The 24,570-nt window shown below is 43.5% G+C and overlaps 1 protein-coding gene across 1 annotated transcript in view; it reads right to left on the reverse strand.

Moving 5' to 3' along the window:
* Window positions 1–4,426: 4,426 nt before the first annotated feature.
* bace2 (beta-secretase 2) overlaps window positions 4,427–24,570 on the reverse strand; it is a 45,490-nt gene continuing 25,346 nt past the window's right edge. The window contains exons 5-9 of the mRNA XM_069888855.1: window positions 21,806–21,940; window positions 18,485–18,586; window positions 12,432–12,581; window positions 11,359–11,527; window positions 4,427–6,783 (exon numbers count right to left, since the gene is read on the reverse strand). Of these exons, the coding sequence (XP_069744956.1) occupies window positions 6,542–6,783; window positions 11,359–11,527; window positions 12,432–12,581; window positions 18,485–18,586; window positions 21,806–21,940 (798 nt within the window). The 3' untranslated portion in view covers window positions 4,427–6,541. The remainder of the gene's footprint in view (window positions 6,784–11,358; window positions 11,528–12,431; window positions 12,582–18,484; window positions 18,587–21,805; window positions 21,941–24,570) is intronic.

Consider the following 24,570-nt stretch of genomic DNA (forward strand, 5'->3'; position numbering starts at 1 on the left):
CATCTCCAGCAAAGCCAGCATTTATTGTTCATCCCTAATTGTCCTTGAGGAGATTGTCATGGGCTGTCTTATCATGCACCTCATCTCACCACCATTCGGGGGCCCCAAAACAGTCCTTCCATGTAAAGCAACACCTCACTTGGGAACATGCATTTGGTGCTCCCGCTATGGACTCCTATTCATCTGCCTGCTGCATCAACCATCCTCTTCAATTCCACGAGCTGGAAGTTGAAGGAAAAACACCTATTCCATCTCAGCAATCTCTAAACAGATGGCATCCGATTCTAGTTAACACCCCCCCCCCCCCCCCGCCCCCTGCCCTGGCCTTTCTTGTTCCTCATCTTTCTGCCTCCCTTACTCCAGTGTCCAAGCCCCATTCCCTTCCTTCTATCAGAGAGCTATCTTTCTTAGTCCTCTGATCCCTCCCCATCGCCTCCTAGTTCTTCTTCCCCTCCCTCCCATCTGAATCCACCTAGTACCTGCTTATTCTGTGCTCCCTCCCCACCGACCCCCACCGACCCCCGATGCATCTGCCTGATTTTAATCACTTCCAAAGAAGGGCTCAGGTGTGAAACGTCAACTGCCTTTTGCAGGAGGATGTCTCCAGCACTTTTGTGCACAACTTCTTGAACTGTTGCAGCCCCACAATGTCATTGGGAAGTTCCAGGATTGATGAAGGACCAGCAGTATTTTTTTCAAATTATGATGATGTGTCACTCGAAGGGGAACTTACAGGTGATGGTCTCCTTTTTGGTGGAATAGGTGACGAGTTTGGGAAGTGCAGTCAGAGATGTGCATTGCCTCCCGCAGACTGACATCTAAAGTGAGGACTGGTCTGTGAGAGGTAACAGAATTGTTTTGTAATCCAACCTCTTGGTTTGAATGGGGACACCAATACCCCTGAGTGTAAAGCCCTGCAAAAGGTAGTGGAGACAGTCCAGGACAAAATTACTGAGAATAGCCACAGGGAACACTGTAGGAGAGGAGCAGCAATCATCAAAGATCCACACCACTCAGCACATGCTCTGCTACCATCTGGAAAAGGTATAGGGGCCAGAGGACTCACACCACCAGGTTCAGGAACAGCTGTTTAACTGGGAAAGGGTCCAGTGGAAAAGGACGTCATTTCACGCCGGGGATTAACCATTTTTACCCCTACACATATCGCCCGCATTTTCTGATGCCGGCCTGCTGATAAAACCAGTGGAAAAGCGACAGCAGAAAGTCACCAGTTTCCATTTGAAGATCACGCTGATCCCCGGGGATGAGTGTTTTCAGTGGAAAAGAATGTGTCCCAGCTCAAGGTGGCCCAGTGAAAATGGCACAAAGGACTTCCTATCCCGGGACACTGCATGGCCAATTAACCGGGATGCCAGTGGAAATGGGGCTAAGGGACTCATTTAAGGACTCTTATATTTACACGTTATTGATTTTTTTCCCTCTCTGTATCGCACAGATTATTTATTTATTTACAGTATACTCACCTTCCTGAGGACAGTTTTTTTTGGGTACTACAAGTGATAATTCTGCCTCACCTGAAGAAAAAAAAATCTCAGGGTTGTATGTGATGCCCTATCAATAAATCTGAAATCTGGAAAGGCAATGGATATTTCTTGTGGCAACAAATACAGGAAACACTAATAAACCAACAATCAGAAGTAAACTATAACCCTGTCCTTGGCCACATTGCACACAATCTAAAATCGAAGGAAGAATATGAATTTACTGAGACTCCCATCCCCAATGACCAAAGGGCATAGTGCTGACAAAGTAAATCAGTTTCAATGGTGGCAACTTTCCAAGAAATCTTTATTGAGTATGTTGCAGGGTTACTTAATCAACAAGGGTAGGTCACATTTCAGTCCATTGGTTGATCAAGTCAACTGAGCCAAGACTACGTGGATGATGAGAGACTTATTTCCAACAGCAAACATTGAAATAACCTTCAAACTGCTCAGATCTTTGATTATATCAGGATTGCCCAATGATTGGTTGAAATATAAATAGGTGGCAGTGAACTATTCCTCGCAAAGGTGCAGAGATGTCAGGATGGACATGTTGAACTCCAAGAGCTAATTAAAAATATGCCTTGTTCAACCCTTCGATATGTGTGGTTGTGGTGAAGAGTCAAGGTTTTTTTTGTCAAAGTACGGTGACTCAGATTTCCGATTTATTATCAGCGTACTTACATGACATCACATATGACCCTGAGGTTCTTTTTACCTGCGGGCACGGCCGAATTACCACTAATTGGTAGTGCAAAAAATAAACTGTAGATATTACCAACATGTAAACAAATAAAATAACTAAACAAATAACAAATGTAAACAAACTGACTGTGCAATACAGACAAAACAAAAAGAATCAATAAAGTGCACAAGTAAGAGTCCTTAAATGAGTCCCTGATTGAGTTGGTCATTGAGGAGTCTGATGGTGGAGGGGGAGCAGCTGTTCCTGAACCTGGTGGTAAGAGTCTTGTTGCACCTCCACCTCTTTCCTGATGGCATTGGCATGTTGGGTTCAGGAAAGATCATCCGAGATAGTGACTCCCAAATTTGCTCACCCTCTCCACCTCTGATCCCCCAATGATCACTGGATTGTACACCTCTGGTTTTCCCTTCCTGAAGTCAACAATCAGCTCCTTAATTTTGGTGACATTGAGTGCAAAGTTGTTGTTGGTGCACCATTCAGCCACATTTTCAATTTCCATCGTGTACACTGACTCATCCCCTTCCTTTATACAACCCACTATCGTGGCATCGTCAGCATTCAACCTCAGAATTTCTTCTAATTTGGACTGACAATTTTCTGTTGCTATACTGGTTGCCTTTGACTTCTGAATTTGGGGCAGGATTGAGCTATATTTACATTTTTCACTTCAATACCCCAAGGAGTCATACTTTGGATGAAACAGTGGAATGACTGCTATTCTGGAAAAAAAAACATTCTACACATTGCAATGCAATCTAAAATAGTGTGAAGGCAGTAAGTGCAATAGTTTAAGATCTTATCTAAAAGGGGCAACTTCTGCCCAGCGTTCCTTACATCGCACACTGGGGTGCCAATTTCATTCACGTGCTGAAGACTTGACGGACTTGAACATGCAACAAAAATGCTGCCCTAGTTGACGCCCTCTATTAACTTCTACATTTACTTCACAAAATCTTACATCAGTCCTTATCTTATTTCCATTAGTGGTTGACTCTTTGAAGGCCCTTTGTCAGTTCTGAGCCACCCCCCCACCACCCCAACTGCGGCCACTTGGCCAGCAGATAATTTCTGGCATTTTCTTTTTTAAAAATAATCAAATTTTAATGAGTTAGTGCAAGAATCGTGGAACAGATCCCATAAGGGATGGCAGAATAGATACCATTTGTACAATAGATTTCTTTCCAAAAATAACATTTAGAATGCAGCATGCAGTTACTTTAACACAGAATGTAGTGATCAAGGCTGGCTCCAGAGAAATTGGTGATTTCATACAAGACCCTCAAAGATTCCCTGGACATCAGAACCAAGGGTATCTCAAAATCAGCTGTTGTACTTTCTGGTTGCTCCAGTTAGCTGATAGTTCCATGCCTTTGGAAACCCTACTGTCCCTCTCTCACAGATCATCCTGGCTGACTCTTAACTGCTTTTCTTGGGTTCACCAATCCAGTCAATCACAGGCCAAGTGTTAAAGTCTCCCCCCACCCCACCAACTCAGAGAGGTAAAAGATCAGTTAAATGATGGAGCAGACACTGAGGGCTGACTGTCCCATTCCTCCCTCTTCATGTTGTGATAATCAAGATCAGGAATGTGAACTTACCACTGCTCATCTGAACCCCAATCCTCACTTCCATCCTCAAGAGAGGGAGGAAAGCAGCAAATTTGCATTTCATGTTCTTGGGACTTAATGATGAATGCAGACCACCTGCCTAAGGTAGGAGAGCTACCAGCCAGAGTTAACACTGCAAGATTCTTTGTTACAGAGCCACCAACAAATCTGCATTTTAATTTAAAGAAAGACTCCAATGTCAGTGCATTCCCACTCCATATAACCATATTTCTTTGGCTTGGCTTCGCGGACGAAGATTTATGGAGGGGGTAAAAAGTCCACGTCAGCTGCAGGCTCGTTTGTGGCTGACCAGTCCGATGCGGGACAGGCAGACACGATTGCAGCGGTTGCAAGGGAAAATTGGTGGGTTGGGGTTGGGTGTTGGGTTTTTCCTCCTTTGCCTTTTGTCAGTGAGGTGGGCTCTGCGGTCTTCTTCAAAGGAGGCTGCTGCCCGCCAAACTGTGAGGCGCCAAGATAAATTAATAACAAATCTCCCATTGCTGTAAAATAGAAATCGTGTGTCCACACAATTACATTTCATACTTGTCTCAACCACTACCACTCTAGTCTCCAAAAGTGGTTTGCAAATACAAAATAATTCAAACAAGTTCTTCTACTTAGGAATTCCACCTTAAATTTAATTCAAACAAAAATCACCAACAGCTTTTTTTAATTTAATGTTTCTTAAACCCTTGGGCCACATCTTGAACTTGATTGTTATCATGTTAAAGTGACTGTTTTGCCTCTTGCAGACACCCACAATGGCTGGAAATTTAAAAAAAAGATTTACAATGTACCACAACAACCCATGGGGGAAAAAAATTCAGAGGTTTCTTTAAGAATGAGGTTACCACAGTCTGCTGTGCTATACTGAATAATTAAATCCTTCATATATCAAAAGCATTTTAAGACACCGCCTTATTTCTCATTTTAGAAGCACTTCAAGATTGTATTCATTAATGGATCAGTCAGAAAGATAGTTATTAAAATATATATTTGGCTTCATATTTGATGAGCTCCTTGATTTCCACAGAACGAAGATCTGGGGTCCCAAATGAAACAAGTGGCATAAGTTTTGTAATTTATTTAATTTTGGAAGGCATAGATCAACTGGTGTTACCAAATGAAAATATAATGGAGGAGTGCACGTCTAGAGTTTGGCACAGTACAGAGAGAGGTTTCCTGCCTGCGTGTTTCTATACTACAGGCAGGTCTGGGAGAGGACAGATTACCCGAGGAATCATGAGGAATGCTGAGCAGGCGCCAGGTGGGGGGAAGGTGGAGTGAGGAGATAGAGGTGGGTGATGGGTGGAAGAAGACAAGGGAAGTGAGAAAGGAGGAGGAAGGAGCCAAGTGAGACGGGGGATTCGGAGGGGGATGTTTGGTAGTAGGTGGATGGACAGGGGTGGGGAGAGGGACAAAAATGAGTTGGAGGGGTGGTACAGACTGAAAACAAACAGGTAAATTAGAAGGACAGTGTGAGATGAGAACATGAACAAAAGAGGTCTCCATCTGCCCTTCATCTCATCCTTAAATATTTCTCATTATCACCTTCCATAATTATCAGATTCAAGCTTTGTGCTCCATCTTGTCATGCTCTACTGCCTCCACCGTCACCTTCCCTGCTCAACTCCAACTGCTTTTATTTTACTATTGCTTCCACCCATCACCCACCCACCTGTCTCCCCATTCCACGTCATTCCTTCTACCCACCAAGCCTCAGTCCATCTATCTACTGGCCCTGCCTCACCGCTTCTTTATACCAGCAATCTTCCGTCTGCAGTGCAGGGTCTCAACCAAAAACATTGATGATTCCTACCTTCCCAAATTACGAGGCTACAATTTCACTTGCTGGCTTTAGATGGCACCAGAACCCAAGGACTGCTCTTAAAGTGTCCCACCAGCTGAAGAACTGCATGACTAATTTCCAGCATTAATCCACTCGGGGTTAGTACAGGAACAGGTTTAGTGCAAATGTAGGATTTAAAAACAATGCAGTCCTTGGAACATTGCAAATAGTTCTGGGCAGCTGAAAAAAAACCACACACTAGGTGGAAACGCCAAGCAAGACAGTTTTAAAGTATCAAGAGTTTAGCATTGGCTTAACCTTGGCGATTGACAGTAAAGAGAAAAAAAATAACTTTCAATTATGTGGAAGAATAAAAACATTCAATTGAATTCTTGTGATCCAAAAATGGAAAATGGATGCATAATCGAGCAATATTACCCATTTTTCCTTGATTCAAAATGGCCACGGACAGGAATTCTGTGACACTGACACTCTTTGCAGCTCGAGCTGTTGTGATGTCATTGGACAAGGGACAAGATTCCACTTTGAAAATCCACCCACAAGGGCTCATCACGCAACTCCTGGCCCCACAACCCCAACTCATATTCTTTAGAGCATAAGGGGATAGGAAAACACCATTAAAACTGACAGAAAATGCCTGCTTTCAGCATTATTCAGTCCAGTCTAAGGATGGTTTGGACAACTGATGATTGCCAATTGGTGTAGAGAAAGGTTACTCCTCTGCAGTCTGCATCATGGGAGAATACATTTTAAGATTTAAGGTTCAGTTTCCACCACTGGCTGACATAATCATCTATATAACATTTTAAAATCACCATCATCGTTTGTCAGACACCAAGGTACACTGGTGCCATTAGTGCAAATACCGCAGCATCTGCTCCAATGTGCTCTGGGGGAAATAAAGCGCATGGCGCTACTTCCAGCGATGCCTAATCAGTGACGAGTCATCAGTGAGACCATTGCTGTGGCGCTGGCCGCAGGGGACCACCAGCAGGATGATGGAAATGAGGAGGGTGATGCCACATAATGCAATGAGAGAGTAGGAAATAATCCAGAGTGCAGGCTCTGTCCTTGTCCGCTCCCTGAAGCAGTTGGTTGAAACGTCAGTCGCCGAGAATGGACCGGCAACTTCAGAGACCGCGAAGCCATCAAAGACTGCAAGTAGACAAGAAACAAAATTGGCTTTAGCGTTCAATGACTGAACTCAGTTGTCTAAAGAGCCTACCAAGTTTCCCAATAACAAATTCCTGAAACAATTCCCCCAGGAAGCATACCAGCACTTCAAATATTAGATTATATGGTCCCTGTTATATCCTCATCTTAATTACAAGAAAAGAACACTACAGCACACTACAGGCACTTTGGCTCTCGATGAGGTTCCAACCCATACATTTCTAAAAGAAAATAAACCCATCCTACTTCATAAACCTCTATATTTCTTCCATCTATGTAGTTATCCAAGAGTCTCTTAAATGCCCCTAATGTTTCAGCCTCCACCACCATTCCTGGCAAGGCATTCCAACCACCCACAGCTCTCTGTGGAAAAAAAAAACTTATCTCTGATGCTTCCCCTAAACTTACCTCCCTTAATTTTGTGCATATATCCTCTGGTGTTTGCCATTCCTGCCCTGGGAAACAGGTGCTGGGTGTCCACCCCTCTAATAATCTTGTAGACCTCTATTAAGTCTCCTCTCATCAGCCTAAGATCCAAAGAGAAAAGTCCCAGCTCTGCTAACCTTGCCTCATAGACCTGGTTTTCAAATCCAGGCAACATCTTGGTAAATCTCCTCTGCACCATATTTTTCCTTTAATGAGGTCACCAGAACTGAACACAATACTTTAAGTGTGGACTTACCAGAGATCTGTAGAGTTGCAACATGACCTCTTTACTCCTGAATTCAATCCCCTAATTAATGAAGCCCAGCATCCCATTGGCTTTCTTAACTCTCCTATCAACCTTGAGAAATGTATAGATTTGAACCCCAAGCTCCCCCTGTTCATCCTCAATCGTAAGTAACCAAGCTTCTGGTTTGTCCTTCCAAAATGCATCACCTCACACTTATCTGGATTGAACTCCATCTGCCACTTCTCTGCCCAATTCTGCATCCTGTCTATATCTTCTTGTAACCTTTGACAATCTTCAGCTCCATCCACAATTCCTCCAACCTTTATGTCATCCACAAACTTATTGACACATCCTTCCGCATCTTCATCCAGATCATTTATAAAAATTACAAAGAGCAGGGATCCCAATACAGAATCCTACGGCACTCCACTAGTCATCGACCTCCAGGCAGAATATTTTCCTTCCTCTACTACTCTCTGCTTTCTTTTTGCCAATGCACTACATTAGGCCTTGCTCCATGTTGTGGTTACTGGTAATTAAGTTTCAATGGCCCCTTTCCACTGGCACCCTGTCCCAGGAAATAACTGGGAATTTACTGTGACAGGGTCCAGTGGAAAGGGAGCATTGTCTGAACATCAGCGTCAAATGACCTTATTTCATGCCTCTACCCCTATTCATACCTACGGCGTGCTGATAAAACCAGTGGAAAAGGGACAGCAGAAAGTCACCCGTTTTCAGTTGAAGGTTAAACACTCCGATCCCCGGCAATGAGTGTGTTCAGTGGAAAAACAATTAGTGTCTGAGTTGAGGGTGGCCCAGTGGAAACTGCACAAAGGGCTTCCTATCCCTGGACACTGAACAGCCAATTAACTGGGATGCCCAGTGGAAAAGAGGCTAATAAGAGTAGAACACAATCAGATATTTTGGTGACCTGTGAGAAACCCCTTTTGAAAAAAAAATTAAATCTTTGCAGAAATTGATCTTCTGATTGAGTGTGTACAGACATGCTCACTGAAAATCCCATATGATTTGGATTCAGGAAGCAAATTTTGGTGCATATAACAATATTACATGGATAGCACATTTGACAAGGATTGAAAAGACATTTACAGTAATAGCCAAGTAGCTGAGTTAGTCAGAAGCGGGTGGGGTAGATTTGAAGGACACGTCAGGACGTTATGATAGAATGAGTCTCCAAGCTGCCGCAAACCAAGGGAAAGGAAAATGCAAATACTAAAAACAGACCAGTTATTTGGACATTGTTCCATTTACAAAACCTGTTTGAGAAATTTATTCTGAGATAATCAGCCAAGCATGATTACCCCATTTAGTTAATATGCCTTGAACGACTTCCTCTCCAGTTTTGTGGGTTCCAAGGTGACTGGTGAGGCCAATATAGGAACCACATACACAGATTGAGCAAGAGGTATAATACATAATACTTCATTATATAATTTACCCTTTGGTGAATGGTCCTCCCATTTCACTTTTCATTAAAGTCAGGAAAAGTATTGGAGCTTTCTCCTACCAGCTGTTATGCTCCAGAAACAATGTTAACCTGGGCTGAGGGAGTCTAATTTTTCTACAACAGCCCAAAGTGGATGCATCATTAGCACTGCCTCACACACCAGGCCAGAAGCAGCAGTGGGAGTGCTACAAGAGCTGGGGCAAGTTCCTCGACCTAAGCCTTGGGATGACGTCAAGTCAATTTTGTTGTCATCCAATTGCACAAGTACAGCCCTGATGATGCAGCGTTCTCTGGATCTCTGTGCAAAACCCACAGGCACACTTACAGACAAACAACACTTATGTGGGGCAAGTACAGACAGTCCCTGGGTTACCTATGTCTGTCTTTAACACAAATTTGTATCTAAGTCAGAACAAGGACATATGGTTCTTATTTAGTGTCAGTTAAATGTTTATCTTAGTATATAGTTAATATTTTACCTTCCTATGTATATAACACTTCCCAACACTAATAGACCATAAACATAATACAGCACATAATAATACAGGTAATAATACAGTACTGAATGCAATAAAAGTAACTGCGTATGGTCACAAAGTCCTGAAGTATTAACTATTATTCCCTTCTTTGCTTGGCCTGACCCATTTCATGCATCGTAGGTAAAATGACAGCATACATGCTCACTGACTGTGGTTTTTGTGTTCCCCCTCCCTCTCACTGACTCCCCTTCCCGACCCTCTCCCCTCCTGCTTGCTTCCTCCTCCTTCCCACTCGCTCTTTCCTGCTCACTTGCTCCACTTGTCTGGGGGCGGGGGAACCGGATTAGAGTGAGCAGTTGGGGGGGGGGGGGGGGGGACACTGCATCAGAGTGAGGGGGAGGGTGGCCATAATCGGTGTTTTGGGGGGGGGGGGATGGGGGAAGGAGTCACTTTTGAAAAAAGAGGTTGAAATCAGATTGTTTACTCTTTAAGAAAAAAATTTAAATTAGACTCAACCACGCTCGAACCGGAAGTTGACACCATTCTACTTCCAGTCAGTTTGTAGGTTTGTAAGTACAGGCTGCTAGTAAATTGGATGTTTTCAACCCGGGAACTGCTTGTATTCATATATACAAACAAACAAATAAATAACTAGATATTGGTTTGTATATATGAGAGCCTGGGATGGTTAGTGTGAGCAGTTCCTTTTGTCGTTCAGCATTCTCACTGGCTGTGGGAAGAAGCTGTTCCTCAGCCTGGTGGTGCCGGCTCTGATCCTCCTGTATCTCTTCCCTGATGAGATCAGCTGAAAGATGCTGTGTGCAGGGTGGAAGGGATCCTCAATGATTTTGCACACTCTCTTCAGACAATGATCCCGGTAGATTACGTCGATGGGGGGGGGGGGAATTGACCTCCAATCCAATTCTCTATAGTCTCTGTATCACACTGCGATGTAGCATGCCAGGATGCTCTTGACAGAGCTTCTATAGAAGGTTGACATGATGGTGGCTGGTGGCCTTGCCCGCTTCAGTCTTCTCAGGAAGTGCAGTCGCCGTTGTGCCTTCCTGACAAGTGAGGAGATGTTGAGTGCCCACAACAAGTCACTAGTTACGTGAACTAGTTACGTGTACTACAGGTAGTACAGGTGGAGGGTGGCTGCTCCTGGCCCTTTTGAAGTCCACAATCATCTCCTTCATCTTGGCCACGTTGAGACTCAGGTTGCTACTCTCACACCATTTCGTAGGATTTTCCACCTCTTCTATGACACTGAGAATGGTCAATGAATGGAAATGGGGTAATATCAAAAAGGATCCATGATAATACAGCAAAACCCCTCGTATCTGGCACCTATGGGGATTGGTAGATGCCGGATAAGTGAATTTTCTGGTTGCGTGTTGTTTGATTGGCGAACTAACGGTGAGGTGTGCTAATTGTAAACCTGTATTTTTTTTTAAACCAATCGGTATTTATTCTCACAATTTTTTTTTGCTGGTTGCTTGAATTCTGGATAACGGGGGTTTACTGTATTTGGTGCCCTTTCTATAATCATTCAAAAGCAGTTATCAGTTTGCAAACACATCTTTCCAATGAGAAATGAGCTCAATTATGCCATTCAATTTTAATTGCTCCTCTGTTCCATTGTCCTTTATGCATTGCTAATAGTTATAGCATTACAGAGAAGGCCCAGTTATACCATATAACAAAAGGAATGTAATAAGAGGCTTTCAGCCAATTCCTCAAATAGAGGGTAGTGTTGCAAAAACAAGCATCATATTCTTTTTAACAAAACCAAGGGCCTTTCAGCTCTGTTTTAAGGACTACACACCGTTGTCGTTGAAACACCACGGCCTGCTGCAACTTGATGCAGGGCTCGTCAAACCAATGGGAAATGTTTAGCATGCCAATGTATCGAAAACTAACCAATGGCAAGCACCTACCTGCACAAGAGCTGATAGCAAATCCAACACGTTTCTGTGCTCGATCAAAGATTACATAGAAACCTTCCATCACTGTGGCACCCAAAACCAATCCATTGGATGATGAAGAGATTCCAAATCTATAGCACTCTACCAGAGTACCAATATCTGCCATTGGCTGGATATACAACTGCAAGATAACGTATGCAAGCTCAGCATGAACAGAATACACAGAGAAGGAACATTAAATAAATAAATGAGCAGCAAACATAATAAATTGGTATTTATTATTTTGGACCAGTGGCCTGTGAAGATCAAGTCAAGTTTACTGTCACTGGATTGCACAAGTACAACCCAACGAAACAGGTTTTTCCAGACCACAGTGGAAAACACAACCAGGCAGACAACGCTGTTGCTAGAAAACGTACAGCGATTACAAGGAAAATTAGATTGATCTGAGTTTTCGTAGATGGCTCATGGAATTGAGATCTTGTATTCCGTTGGAAAAAGTAAGGTATAATTCATGTGATAATTATATTTTTTTTAAAAATTGGAATGTTTGGAGCCCTTATTTGGGTTTAAAATTGTGATTTCTCTGGCCATGCTGTGGTGGTGGTGGTGTTCTATTACCTAATTATGTTATTGTGGGCTATATCTCCTTTTCTTTCTTTCTTTAGGTTATATGCAGGTGGGGTGTATGGGATTGGTATGGGGAGGTTAGGGTGGTAGGGAGGGATTTATATATATATATTTTTACTAAGTTTGTAATGTTTATCTTTTTTGATTATATGCATCATGGTTTTCATTTTAAATAAAATATTTAAAAAACACACACATAAGTACGACAATTATTCATTCCTACAAATAAATAAATGAAAATTGTTTTGTGAATATGAGAGTCTTGGATGGTTACCGTGAGACAATAAACAGTTCTTTAATTCTTCTCTGTAACTTTTGCATCCACTTGGAAACCAGACTTGACTCATTTGTGAACTCTCTCCACACAGTGGCAGCATTTACCTCTGGTTGAATGAATGGAAAGGGGACAGAGTGGATGAAGATGTTAGAGATGCCTGCTAACTCAGCTGTCTTACCTGTGGCAAGATAGTGATGCGGAAAGACTGGGTAGAATTCTCTCCTCGTAGGTAGATGGAGATTTTCGGGAAGAAAGACCAAGGCTTGGTTCCTTGTGGCCAACAGGCCAGCTGACTTCCTGACCAAAACCCATCAGCAAATGCATCAATCTGCCAAAAGGAACAAGTTGCGAGAGGAATTAAAGGCTGCAATCTTTGGTCACACTGATCAAACAGTCTGCTAAGTGAAGGTGGCCCAGGTAAACCCAATTTTAGTCTTCACTCACTCTTCAATCAAGTCATCTAACTGCACATTTTTTTCTCCCACAGTGGTAAACGCAGAGGTAATAAAACTCAAGGAAAGAGTCATTGCATTAAACCTTTTTCAATTCAGTTACATCCTACACGGCAATACCCAATTCTGAAAGTCAATATTTGGATAAGTCAACAAGTATTTTGCAACATATTATAATTTAATGTATGGAGGGACTTGCCTGCAACCTCTCAGAGTTGTCGAACATTTTACAATCTATAATCTGGAGTCACCATCAACTTCCCAAAATTACACCACCCAGAACATTACAGCGTCAGAGATGAAACAGGTAAAAATAAATAATTGGGAGCCATGTTGAACAAGGAGGTAAGGGGCCTTCAAGTGAGGTGTGGTGGGTAAGTGGGCGGTGTTGCGGGAGGAAATTTCAGTGGAGTTACTGCGGCAAGATGGAAAGATGGATAGAGAGATCCAGAGTTTGAGGGCTGGAACAGACCATGGAGTACAAAAGTTGAGCCCCGTTTTACAGCTGGTACACATTGGTGAGACTATATTGGGGTATGCCCAGCTTTACAAAGGGTATCGATAAGAATATAGAACACAGCACATGAAAGGCTCTTCAGCCACAATGTTGTGCTGACCAATATTAACCTACAAACTAAACCTTCACTACCTCACACCCATCACCCTGCATTCCAGGCACCCACTCTTCTTTCTTCTTTGGCTTGGCTTCGCGGACGAAGATTTATGGAGGGGGTAAAAAGTCCACGTCAGCTGCAGGCTCGTTTGTGGCTGACAAGTCCGATGTGGGACAGGCAGACACGGTTGCAGCGGTTGCAGGGGAAAATTGGTTGGTTGGGGTTGGGTGTTGGGTTTTTCCTCCTTTGCCTTTTGTCAGTGAGGTGGGCTCTGCGGTCTTCTTCAAAGGAGGTTGCTGCCCGCCAAACTGTGAGGCGCCAAGATGCACGGTTTGAGGCGTTATCAGCCCACTGGCGGTGGTCAATGTGACAGGCACCAAGAGATTTCTTTAGGCAGTCCTTGTACCTTTTCTTTGGTGCACCTCTGTCACGGTGGCCAGTGGAGAGCTCGCCATATAACACGATCTTGGGAAGGCGATGATCCTCCATTCTGGAGACGTGACCCATCCAGCGCAGCTGGATCTTCAGCAGCGTGGAGTCGATGCTGTCACCCACTACTCCCTGTGTAAAAAGAACCTACCCCTGACGTTTCCCCTAAACTTTCCTTCCCTCACCTTGTGCAGATGTCCTCTGGTGTTTTCTTGTTTTGCCTGAGGGAAAAATTGCTAGTTGTCCACCCGATCTATACCTCTTATAATAATCTTGTGTAAGAGCCATGGATAAGTTGGAATGATCACAGAGGAGATGGGAGTCGGATGTTCCAGGTTCCGGAGAGGGTGAATTATAGTAGGAGGTTGGATACGTTGGGTTTTTAATTTCACGAAGCCTTAGTGATGAAATAGTTAAACTGAATGCTCAAAGTCTTTTTCCCAGGGTAGTTGAATTTGTAACTGGAAGGCATAGGTTTAAGGAGAGAGGGACTTGAGGACCAACTGTTTCCACTCAGTGGAAATGAGCTATAGAAATGGCTACAATTACAAAGCTCAACCAACATTTGGACAGATGTATGGTAAGGAAGGGCTCAGAAGGATATGGAACAAATGCAGGCAAATGGGACTAATCCTGGATGCCAACTTGATTGGGATGCGCGAGTTGGACTGAAGGGTTCAATATTTTAATTTTTTTTTTGATTTTTCATTAAAAAAAAGATACACGCCCTTCCTGCCCACAAGCCTGTTCCGCCCAAATATACGAATTAATCTTCAAGCCAGTACATTTTTGGAAGGTGCGAGGAAACCCATGCAGACATGGGAAGAACGCACAAACTCCTTAAAGACGGTGCTGGATTCAAACTTGGGTCGCTGGCGCTGTGATAGCGTCGTGTTAACTGGTGTGCTAAGCGCCCTGCCACTTGCTCTGTGCGGCATGACTCTGCAGAGATTTAAATCGGAGATGTGCAATTTTAATTTGGAAGTGTTGGTGAATGTACATCAAACGTTGGGGCAACCTGCTTGCAGAACTCAATGTGGGATAGTGCAATGAGTAGAGATTAGGATGAGCCCTGTCGTTAACAGACTGGATGTCTGCCTGAAGCAGCTGTCAACCCCCATTTCAAAAGCCTTCATTAAACCAAATTGCAAAGCCATTCTCTGACTGCTAACTACAGTCTGAGAACCATTTCAAAATATGGAATGTTTAAGCTTTTGCAGGCATCACTGCAGAAACAAGTGAATACATAATGCACTTTATGCTAATGAGAAAATGACTCCTGGAAGGTTGAAAGGTCACATTTGCATAATATGCTAATTATATACATTGCAGTTGACCCAGCACTCAACCAAAGGAGTCATTCTGCTAATGAGGCAAACATCACATAAGCAGCTGGCTTTCAGAAATGTAGTGCTTTAGGAATGGTTTGCTGCAAAGATACGATATTACTGAAAGCTACACTGTAAATATCCCGATTAAAATGCTGGCACATTTAACCAGTGCAATTTACAAAAGGGCTGGAGAAACTCAGCAGGTCCTGAAGCATCTGTAGGACGTAAAGGGTAACTAACGTTTCAGGCGAACCTCAACAACACTATTTTCAGTTGTCAACCTAAAATTTGGTCTCGCGTATGGATTGGACGGTGAAGCAATCATGTCAAGCAATAACGAAGAGTGTGAACTGGAAACTTGTTGCAACACGTTGAACACGCAATGTTATTTCAACGAATAATTACTTAATTACGATGGGGGTCAGGAGGGGTGGTGGTTCTTCTCAATCCCATTCCCATGGCAACCACTCTTGGGCAACAAAAATACAACATTGAAGAGATTAGTGCAGTTCTATCACACAGTGACCCGTGTTCAAATCTGCCGCTGTCTGCAAGACGCTTGTATGTTCTCCCCATGACCTGTGGGTTTTCCCAGCCACTCCAATTTCCTCCCACTCTCCAAAAAGTATGGGGCTCGAAGGTTAAAGGGGCAGAAAGGGTCGGGATCAGTTTCTACCATATTGTAAATAATTTTTTTAAAACTGCTCACAGTGGAAATGAAGTTAAGAAACCCTCCACTTGGTCCCAAACTGATTCCTCATCTCAAACCTTGGTTGGGTTCTTTCCACTTTTCTGTTGGGTGTTAATTTCCAAAACATGGAATATCACATTTTTTTCGTCCTTGTTCTGATCAAAGGAGAGCCACTCAAGAGGTTAACAATCCTAGTTTTCATCAGAACTGGCCAATTTTGATGAGAGGTCATCAACCAGTAACATTCACACTCCATGGATGTGGACTGACCAACTGAATATTTGATGCCTTCTTTAGAATTTCAGACTTCCTGCAACTGCAATGTGTCGCATCTCTCAGTTTCAACATTGATGTGATCATTGCTTGTCTTGAGGAAGGGTACCAACCAAAGATGTTGGCCATTCTTTGTCTCCCAATGACGTTGCTGAGCTCCTCCAGCAGATTGTTTCGTTTTAGCTCTTGATTCCAGCATCTGCTCGAATGTTGTTTTTTGCTTTATCCTCCACTGTTCTCGTTCATCACCTATTTACACCTCCTCCAGGCAGATGAGCTGGAATTCTAAACAGCTTCCCTGCTCTCTTCCATCAGACATCATCATTTATGGTTTTTAGACTGCAGGCACAATCAACGAAATTTGCCGTTCTGTGGGCAGTCTAAAAAGGGAAGTGCAGGAATTTTTAGTCAATTCCTGCACCACAATTTGTCCTGCAGGACCCCTACTACTTTTTGGGGGAAGCCTGCAGTCTAAATAGGCACGGCAAAACTCACCTCACGAATTCAACGTCCAGCTGGTGACGTGGGCCATGTTGCTCCATGTAAAAACATCGGGACTAATACACATGGGAACTTAAGGCTGGCAGTGTAAACAACCATAAGGCGAGTAATTATGTTAATTTATGTTAGATTTTTCTGACACTGGCACATGTCACTCCATCTTTGGTCTCCAGTCGATCACAAACAGTTCTCTATTCTCTAAATGCCTCCCGCTTTTAATTAAAAAAAGTACACATACAGCATGGTAACAGGCCATTTCAGCCCACGAGCCCATGCCGCCCAATTACACCCAATTAACCTACACCCCCGGTTCTTTTTGAACGGTGGGAGGAAACCAGAGCCCCCCGGGAAAACCCACGCAGACACAGGGAAACTGTACAAACACTTTACAGACAATGCCATTCAGGAAGCCAGATAATAGATACTGTTGTGTACTGTGAGCAACCCTGCTAGACTTCGGTTTTTTTTATATATACCAGAAGGATGTTGTTAATTATAACTGGTACACAAGATTAAATGACCAACAACAAATAATTTCCCTGTCTTTAGGAAGAGGATATGCAAAATGTAAAACATAAGCTGTAGCTTATGCAGGGAAAAGCCTTAAATATTGTACCCTGCAACTGTGTTCTTTGAATGAGACCAAACAGTCTTCGTGAGGTGACCTTGTCTACATAACACTAGACTGCTCATTCCTGCTCATTCAATTAGGGACGATTAAAACAGTAATTTTCAACCTTTTTCTTTTCCACCCACATTACACCTTAAGCAATCCCTTACCAATCACAGAGCACCTATGGCATAGGGAATACTTAAAGTGGAATGTGAGTGGAAAGACAAAGGTTGAGAACCACTGCTGTAGTTTTTATTTCCAGGAGCTGGGTACCACTGGCAAGGTCAGCTTTTTTGCCAGTTCCTAGATGTCCAAGATATAGCAAGCTGTCCTCTTTAACTGGTGCTTGGGAATTTCAGGATTTAGATTCCTTTTGGAGGCCTTTTATTTTCTTTACCTGCTTCTGTACATCACCTACCAGCCTCTGTAAACCCCCACTTCCCATTTTGACCCCATTTGTCCATCATTAATCACCAATCAGCCTCCATCTCATCCCTCCCTCCTTTACCCCAGCTCCTCTTTACTCTGCACTCCATTCTGAAACAGGGTTTCAACCCAAACCTTTGAAGATCCCCCTGCCTTCCCAGATGCTGCTCGACCCACTGAGTTCCAACAGCAACTTATTTCTTTTGCTCCAGATTCTACCATCTTCAGTCTCATGTCTCCATGGTGATGGAGCAGTCTGTATACCTCCAAGTCTGGTGGATGTTGAGGTTCGAGAGGTGTTGCTGCTACAATCATCCAGGAAAGCAGAGATTATTCCATCTCAAAATGGAATGTTCTTCTCAAAGTCTCCTTGTAAACGTGGAATGTACCGACACGTAGGAACGACTGGCCAAAGATTACTCCAAATGGAGCAGAAGCAACGTTTAAATTTAGCCATTCAACGTGGTAACGGGCTCCACCATCCCCTGACCCCTAGATACACAAATTAACTACAATCCTGGCATGGTTTTGAAGGGTGGGAGGAAACCGGAACACCTGGTGGAAACCAAGCAGACACGGAGAGATCATACTAACTCCTTATAGACAGTGTTGGATTTGAACCTGGGTCACTGGCGCGTTGCACTAACCACTACGCTAACCCTGCTGACCAATGTGAACTCAAGTCCTTTTACCAGGAAACCCAATGTAAAATAGATAGAATACAGTGCCCAAACTGCCCACCCACCTGCCCCATGAAAGTGTCTTGAATCCAGCTAATTAAATGTTGTCCCTACAGCAGGGCCAGGGGCTTGAGTGGCCAGGTACGTGATGACGGAGGAACAGACTTATTTGGATACAAGCGGCACCTTCTCAACTGCCAGGACTTGGGTGAGCCTCTTACCTGTGAGGTTTCTTTAATGGCCATCACGACTGCAAGAAAGACGTTCACTGGCAGGCGCAGGAGGGTGGTCCCACTGTCCACAATGGCCTTGTCAGTGTTATACTAGGGGGAGAGAGAGAATAAACAGATAAACCAATGTTAGCTCATACTATTACCTCCATGAGCAATAACAGGTCCTAATGAATATAAAAAATGAGACCTAAAATGGTAGTCTCACATCATCTGATATATCGACAACAAGCCAATACAAAGTCTGGAGATCCACACACCCTTTGCTTTTCATTTATGCCAATGGAACCAAACCCTAATCCAAGAATGATACTGATCAATCTAACATTTGCAAAGCTCTGCCCATAAGACTCCCCTTTTGAAATTGCATGCAAATAGTAATAGCTGGTGTATTTGAACAGCCTGCCTAGGCGTCATAGTAGCTAGTTTTGTTTCGGCATCAGTGGGTTGTGGGTTAACACCCTTCTCCTTGGAATTAATTTTAGCTTGGAAGTATCTTCAGGTCAGAAGGCACCTTACTAGTGAAGCTAATGCGCTTATAGGTCAGACTGGGCAAGGACAAGACAGAATTCCGTTCCTGAAGGACAGTAGTGAAATTCACTGTGTAGCTACTGTTTAAATCAATCAGGTTTTAAAATCTCTCCATACCCACTTTAGTTTCTCCACTAGTTTGCAAAGTTAGGGGCAATTTTAGAGTGGTCAGTTAACCTGCCAACCGGAACATCTCTGAGTTTCAGAGCAGTACAGGCCAGTACGAGGTTTGCTGAGATGACCTTGTGGAAGTCTTATGGATTCTGCTCCTTCGAGAGTCATCACATCAGACGGAGAGAAGCCACATAGTCACAGGGAGAATGTACACAGTCCACACAAGCAGCTCTGGAGGTCAAGAATGAACCTATACCACTGTGCCAACCCAACTGGAGGAGTTCCAACAAAGGGTCTTCAACCTGAACCATTGCTCCTGCTTCCACAGTTGCTGCCTGAATCCTTCCCATATTTTCTGCTTTTATTTCAGATTTCCATCATCTGCATTTTCAAAAAGAAATTATCGACGGGCTTACACGACAGTTCACTATTTTCACAGATAATAATATTTTAAACTGTCTTTTTTTTTAATAACTTGAATTTAAAGTTCCTAGTTGTCACAATGAGATTCCCAATTTAGCAATTTAATCTCAGAACAAATAACACGCAGGGAGTGCTGAGATGCCAGTTTAGAATTTTTGGCTGCGCAGACAGAATTTGTGTTAGTGTGGGAATAATTAATTTTGTGCAGATTTTTGTTAAAGTTATCGCCAGATGTAAACAATGTAGAGTCTTTTTTTTTGGCTCTGGTACCTAGTTCATCCAGTGTTACACTTAAAATTCCTCTCCAGCTAGTTTTTCCCCAATCACACTGGTCTATGTGTAAAAAAAAAACTATTGTTCATTTATGAAAGTAATTGCTTGTCAAAGAACTACATCAACGTGGGTGAGAAACATTCCAACACATCCTAAGCTCTACATAAAAACAAACTGATCTATTTAAGGAAAGCAAATAGTTAAAGCATGCCTCAATGTACATGCTGCAAAAGAAAGATTACATGCAAATACTTTCATTCTTTTCACTGGGCAGGAAGTGGGTGTGAAATTAAACACATTAAATTCATTAACCTCTTCCCATTCCAGCAACACCCTACATACATTCCTCGCCCCCATTTAAAGCCTGTTTGCAGGAGGAGAAACTGATCCAATTTAAACCGTGACCCATCTCGCTTGCTGAACTCTTTGGAAATGAAGCCAGTTTGCAGTCGGGCAGGTACCTGTATCGAAACGACGTCAATTATTTTATCATCTTAAATCTACATTCCTGTGGCTTCCACGGGTTTATGGCCAACGTCAACCTCACGGAACTGCACAACTTGAAATCAAATTGGCTGACTGGATTATTTGCCAAGGAATATTCCTGCAGTTGATCAGCCACTTTCTCCAGCAGTTGTGGAGGTCTGATGTCGATGTTGGCAAAGTTATTGGCACTCTTCTTTCCTGAAGAACCAAGTTCACACTAGGGTGTAATATTGTTTATCAAGCTGTTCTTCATTGTCAAGTCTTCCCAGCTGATCAACTTAGTGGAAGTATCAGTTAAGCTCCATCTTAGCTGCCATCAGTGACTGTACAATATTACGTCAGCAGGAGTAAAGGGCTGGCAGCAGTTTTGCTGGCAACTCTTCAGCTCTCCATCCAACCCCCGCACAATGGAGAACTCCTGGACTTGCGCACAAGCATGTCCGGAATTTGATAAGGGTTGTCATTCCACTTCCTGGTGGGTTATGAGTGCACTCCAGAAACATTGAAGTATGACATTCATTAATGGGTGATTGATCACAATAGACAGGACCCTATAATATGCATAGGGAAATTCTTCAACCAATCTGTGGGCAATGTTTATCGAATAAAGACACACGCAGATGAGCACTGACGAGAAGCTGTATCATTGGAACTTAAAAAAAAGTATAAAAATACACTTGTTTAAAACCTGTGGCAAACAAGCCCCTTTCCCCCTTTGCTTCTTCATCCCCCAAACTGCTCAAGTTTTCTCAATATTTAAAAAGTTATCTATGGACCCAGATCTATGGCTTTTAGCCAAGAGAAAAAAAGTAGATCTTTCTGCTTGGAAATTCCCTTGAACACAGTTTCACTCCTGTAATACAATGGAGAGGAGCAAACGATAAGCAAGCAGGTTTGGCCGGCAGTCTTCAAATGTGTCACCTGCAGCATTAGGAAAGTAATGAATTTACAGTTTTTCCCCCCACTGATTAATCGTCAATGCGGAGATTTAATCAGTGGAAAAATATATAATTCTCACTTTGGGGGAGCTTTATGGGATAAAGCCTGAAAAATTCAAGACGGAATAATGACATTATTACAGTTACTCTTCCTCATTCTCAACTACTTGTGTAATTGTCGATATTGTGTAATAATCAACCCCTCCATTTTTGGCTCTGACCGCCCATCCATCTGAGCTCCTGACACCCCGGCCACCTACCCATTTGAGCTCCTGATCCCACTGCCCGGCCTTCTCTCCATAACCTTTGATGCCATGGCTAATCAAGAACCTATCAATCTCTGCTTTAATTACACCCAATGACTTGGCCTCCACAACCACCTGTGGCAACAAATTCCACATTTAACAGCCTCTTTGTTCCAAGTATTGTGGGGGGAGGGGGGGGAACCAAGGAGTGTTGATGAACAGAGGTCCATAATCCATAGTCCCAACTGGCTTGCCCCTTAACCTTAGACAGTGATCCTTTTGTTTTGGAATACCATGCTTACCTCTGTGCAATCCAAGTTCAAATTTTCTCCTCCGACTTCCAGTTTAAGAACCTCGATTTGGTAGTACCATTCTTCTTTAATAGGGGTATACCAAGTTTCCCCCTGAGAAAGACTTGGTTCAATTCCACCCATAATCTAAAAGAACAATAAATAAATACTATATTCAGCATTTGTTTTGTAAGTGCACAGTAATTAAAATAATATATCAAGTGTTCTGGGTCAGCAGTTCCTAAAACCACAGCCTACATTGCAGGCTCAGCCCATCTCTATACTGACCAGCATGAAGTGAAGCATAGTGGGGGAAGGGGAACTCAATGATAGTACAGGGAATGTCACTAAGGAATGTCAATGAACAGAGAACCAAATCCATAGTCCTCTGAAAGTAGCAACAGGGGTAGACAGAGTGGTCTTCAGCATCTGTGGACTTTCACGTTTCACTTGGTAGGGCGGTCTTCAGCATCTGTGGACTTTCACGTTTCACTTGGTAGGGCAGTCTTCAGCATCTGTGGACTTTCACGTTTCACTCGGTAGGACAGTCTTCAGCACCTGCGGACTTTCTCGTTTCACTCGGTAGGACGGTCTTTAGCATCTGTGGACTTTCACGTTTCACTCGGTAGGACGGTCTTCAGCACCTGCGGACTTTCTCGTTTCACTCGGTAGGGTGGTCTTCAGCACCTGCGAACTTTCTCATTTCACGTGGTAGGACGGTCTTCAGCACCTGCGGACTTTCTTGTTTCACTCAGTAGGGCCTTCATCATTCACGGCATAGATTGTAAAAATTGGGACGTTGTGTTGCAAGTTTATAAAACTCTGGCTAGGCTGCACCTGGATTATTGTGTGCAGTTAACTGTTGCCACACTATCAGAAGGACGCGATTGCGCTGGAGAGCGCAGGGGAGATTCAACAAGATTCAACAATATTGGAGGACCCTAAGTCATGGGGAGAGATGAGATTGGCTATTATCCCTGGAGCGAAGGTATATGAAATTATAAGAAGCACAGATCAGGTGCTTAATCAAGGCCTTTCCCATGGCATAGGTATCAGAAAACAAAACGATGATACAGGTTTCAAGTGAGAAAAGTATTTTTTTTTTAAAAAGAGGGTTAGAGGGACAAATATGTTATTTTAAAAAAAAAATATAGAGTAGTTGGTGGCAGAGGCCGACAGCATCGAATCCACGCTGCTGAAGATCAAACTGCGCTGGGTAGGTCACGTCTCCAGAATGGAGGACCATCGCCTTCCCAAGATCGTGTTATATGGCAAGCTCTCCACTGGCCACCGAGACAGAGGTGCACCAAAGAAGAGGTACAAGGACTGCCTAAAGAAATCTCTTGGTGCCTGCCACATTGACCACCGCCAGTGGGTTGATATCACCTCAAACCGTGCTTCTTGGCGCCTCACAGTTCGGCGGGCAGCAACCTCCTTTGAAGAAGACCGCAGAGCCCACCTCACTGACAAAAGACCAAGGAGGAAAAACCCAACACCCAACCCCAACCAACCAATTTTCCCCTGCAACCGCTGCAACCGTGTCTGCCTGTTCCGCATCGGACCTGTCAGCCACAAACGAGCCTGCAGCTGACGTGGACATTACCCCTTCATAAATCTTCGTCCGCGAAGCCAAGCCAAAGAGAGAGATAGAGTAGTTATCTGAAACAGAGTGCCAGGAGCTGTTGTGGAATCAGATGTTTGGAGGCATTTAGACAAATTGGCCAAGCATGGAAGTACAGTCACAATGTGGGCTAATGGGATTGGTGTAGGTCAGCAAATAGATGTGGTGACCCAAAGGGCATGGTTCTGTACCTTATGACTCTATGTTTCACCCCAACTTGGAAATAATTGGTCATATTCTGCAGTCCTCTCCTAGCAACACTGCTGTATAACAAACTTCTTCTTTCTTTGGCTTGGCTTCGCGGACGAAGATTTATGGAGGGGTAAATGTCCACGTCAGCTGCAGGCTCGTTTGTGGCTGACAAGTCCGATGCGGGTCAGGCAGACACGGTTGCAGGGGAAAATTGGTTGGTTGGGGTTGGGTGTTGGGTTTTTCCTCCTTTGTCTTTTGTCAGTGAGGTGGGCTCTGCGGTCTTCTTCAAAGGAACTCATAAACCCTGATCTTTGTGGCAGCATTTAGTGAAAAACAATAAAGACTGGGCCTTGTTTCCAAGGCCCAACTTTCTTGAGAATGAATAAGAAAAAGAAAAAGTTCAGTCACAAGATTGCCACAAAAATTCAGTCTAGGTTTACATTCTCACCCAGGTATAGCAGAGAACAGTTGGTTTTCCAAGCCATCTTGCGGGGTTGTTAAAAGTCAACCACAATAGTGGTCTGGGGTTACAGTGTTAGCTGCCTCTCAACTTCTGCTTCGATTCTGACCTCTGATGCTGCCCGTTTGCAAGTTCTCCTTGTACCCCAGGTGCCCTGGTTTCCTCTTCACCTCCGATTCCCCCATGATCACTGAACTTCCCTCCTGAAGTTTACAATTAGCTCCTTGGCTTTGGTGACGTTGAACGAGAGGTTGTTGTTAGTACACCATTCAGGCACATTTTAAATCTCCCTACTGTATGCTGACTCATGGCCCCTTTGTATATAGACGACTAATGGGATGAGTGGCACCCTTCGGTGTCGAAACATGGAGTTGCTCACAATAGGCCAGAAGAGGATGGCAGGTATCCTCGCCTGAAGACCATTTAGAGCAGTGAATTCCATGGTCTTTTTATACCATGTGTATTCAATTACAAATTTAAATTCAGTGGTGATTTGAACTCCAT

The sequence above is a fragment of the Narcine bancroftii genome, chromosome 7 (genome assembly GCF_036971445.1).
Source record: "Narcine bancroftii isolate sNarBan1 chromosome 7, sNarBan1.hap1, whole genome shotgun sequence".
Lineage (NCBI taxonomy): Eukaryota > Metazoa > Chordata > Chondrichthyes > Torpediniformes > Narcinidae > Narcine > Narcine bancroftii.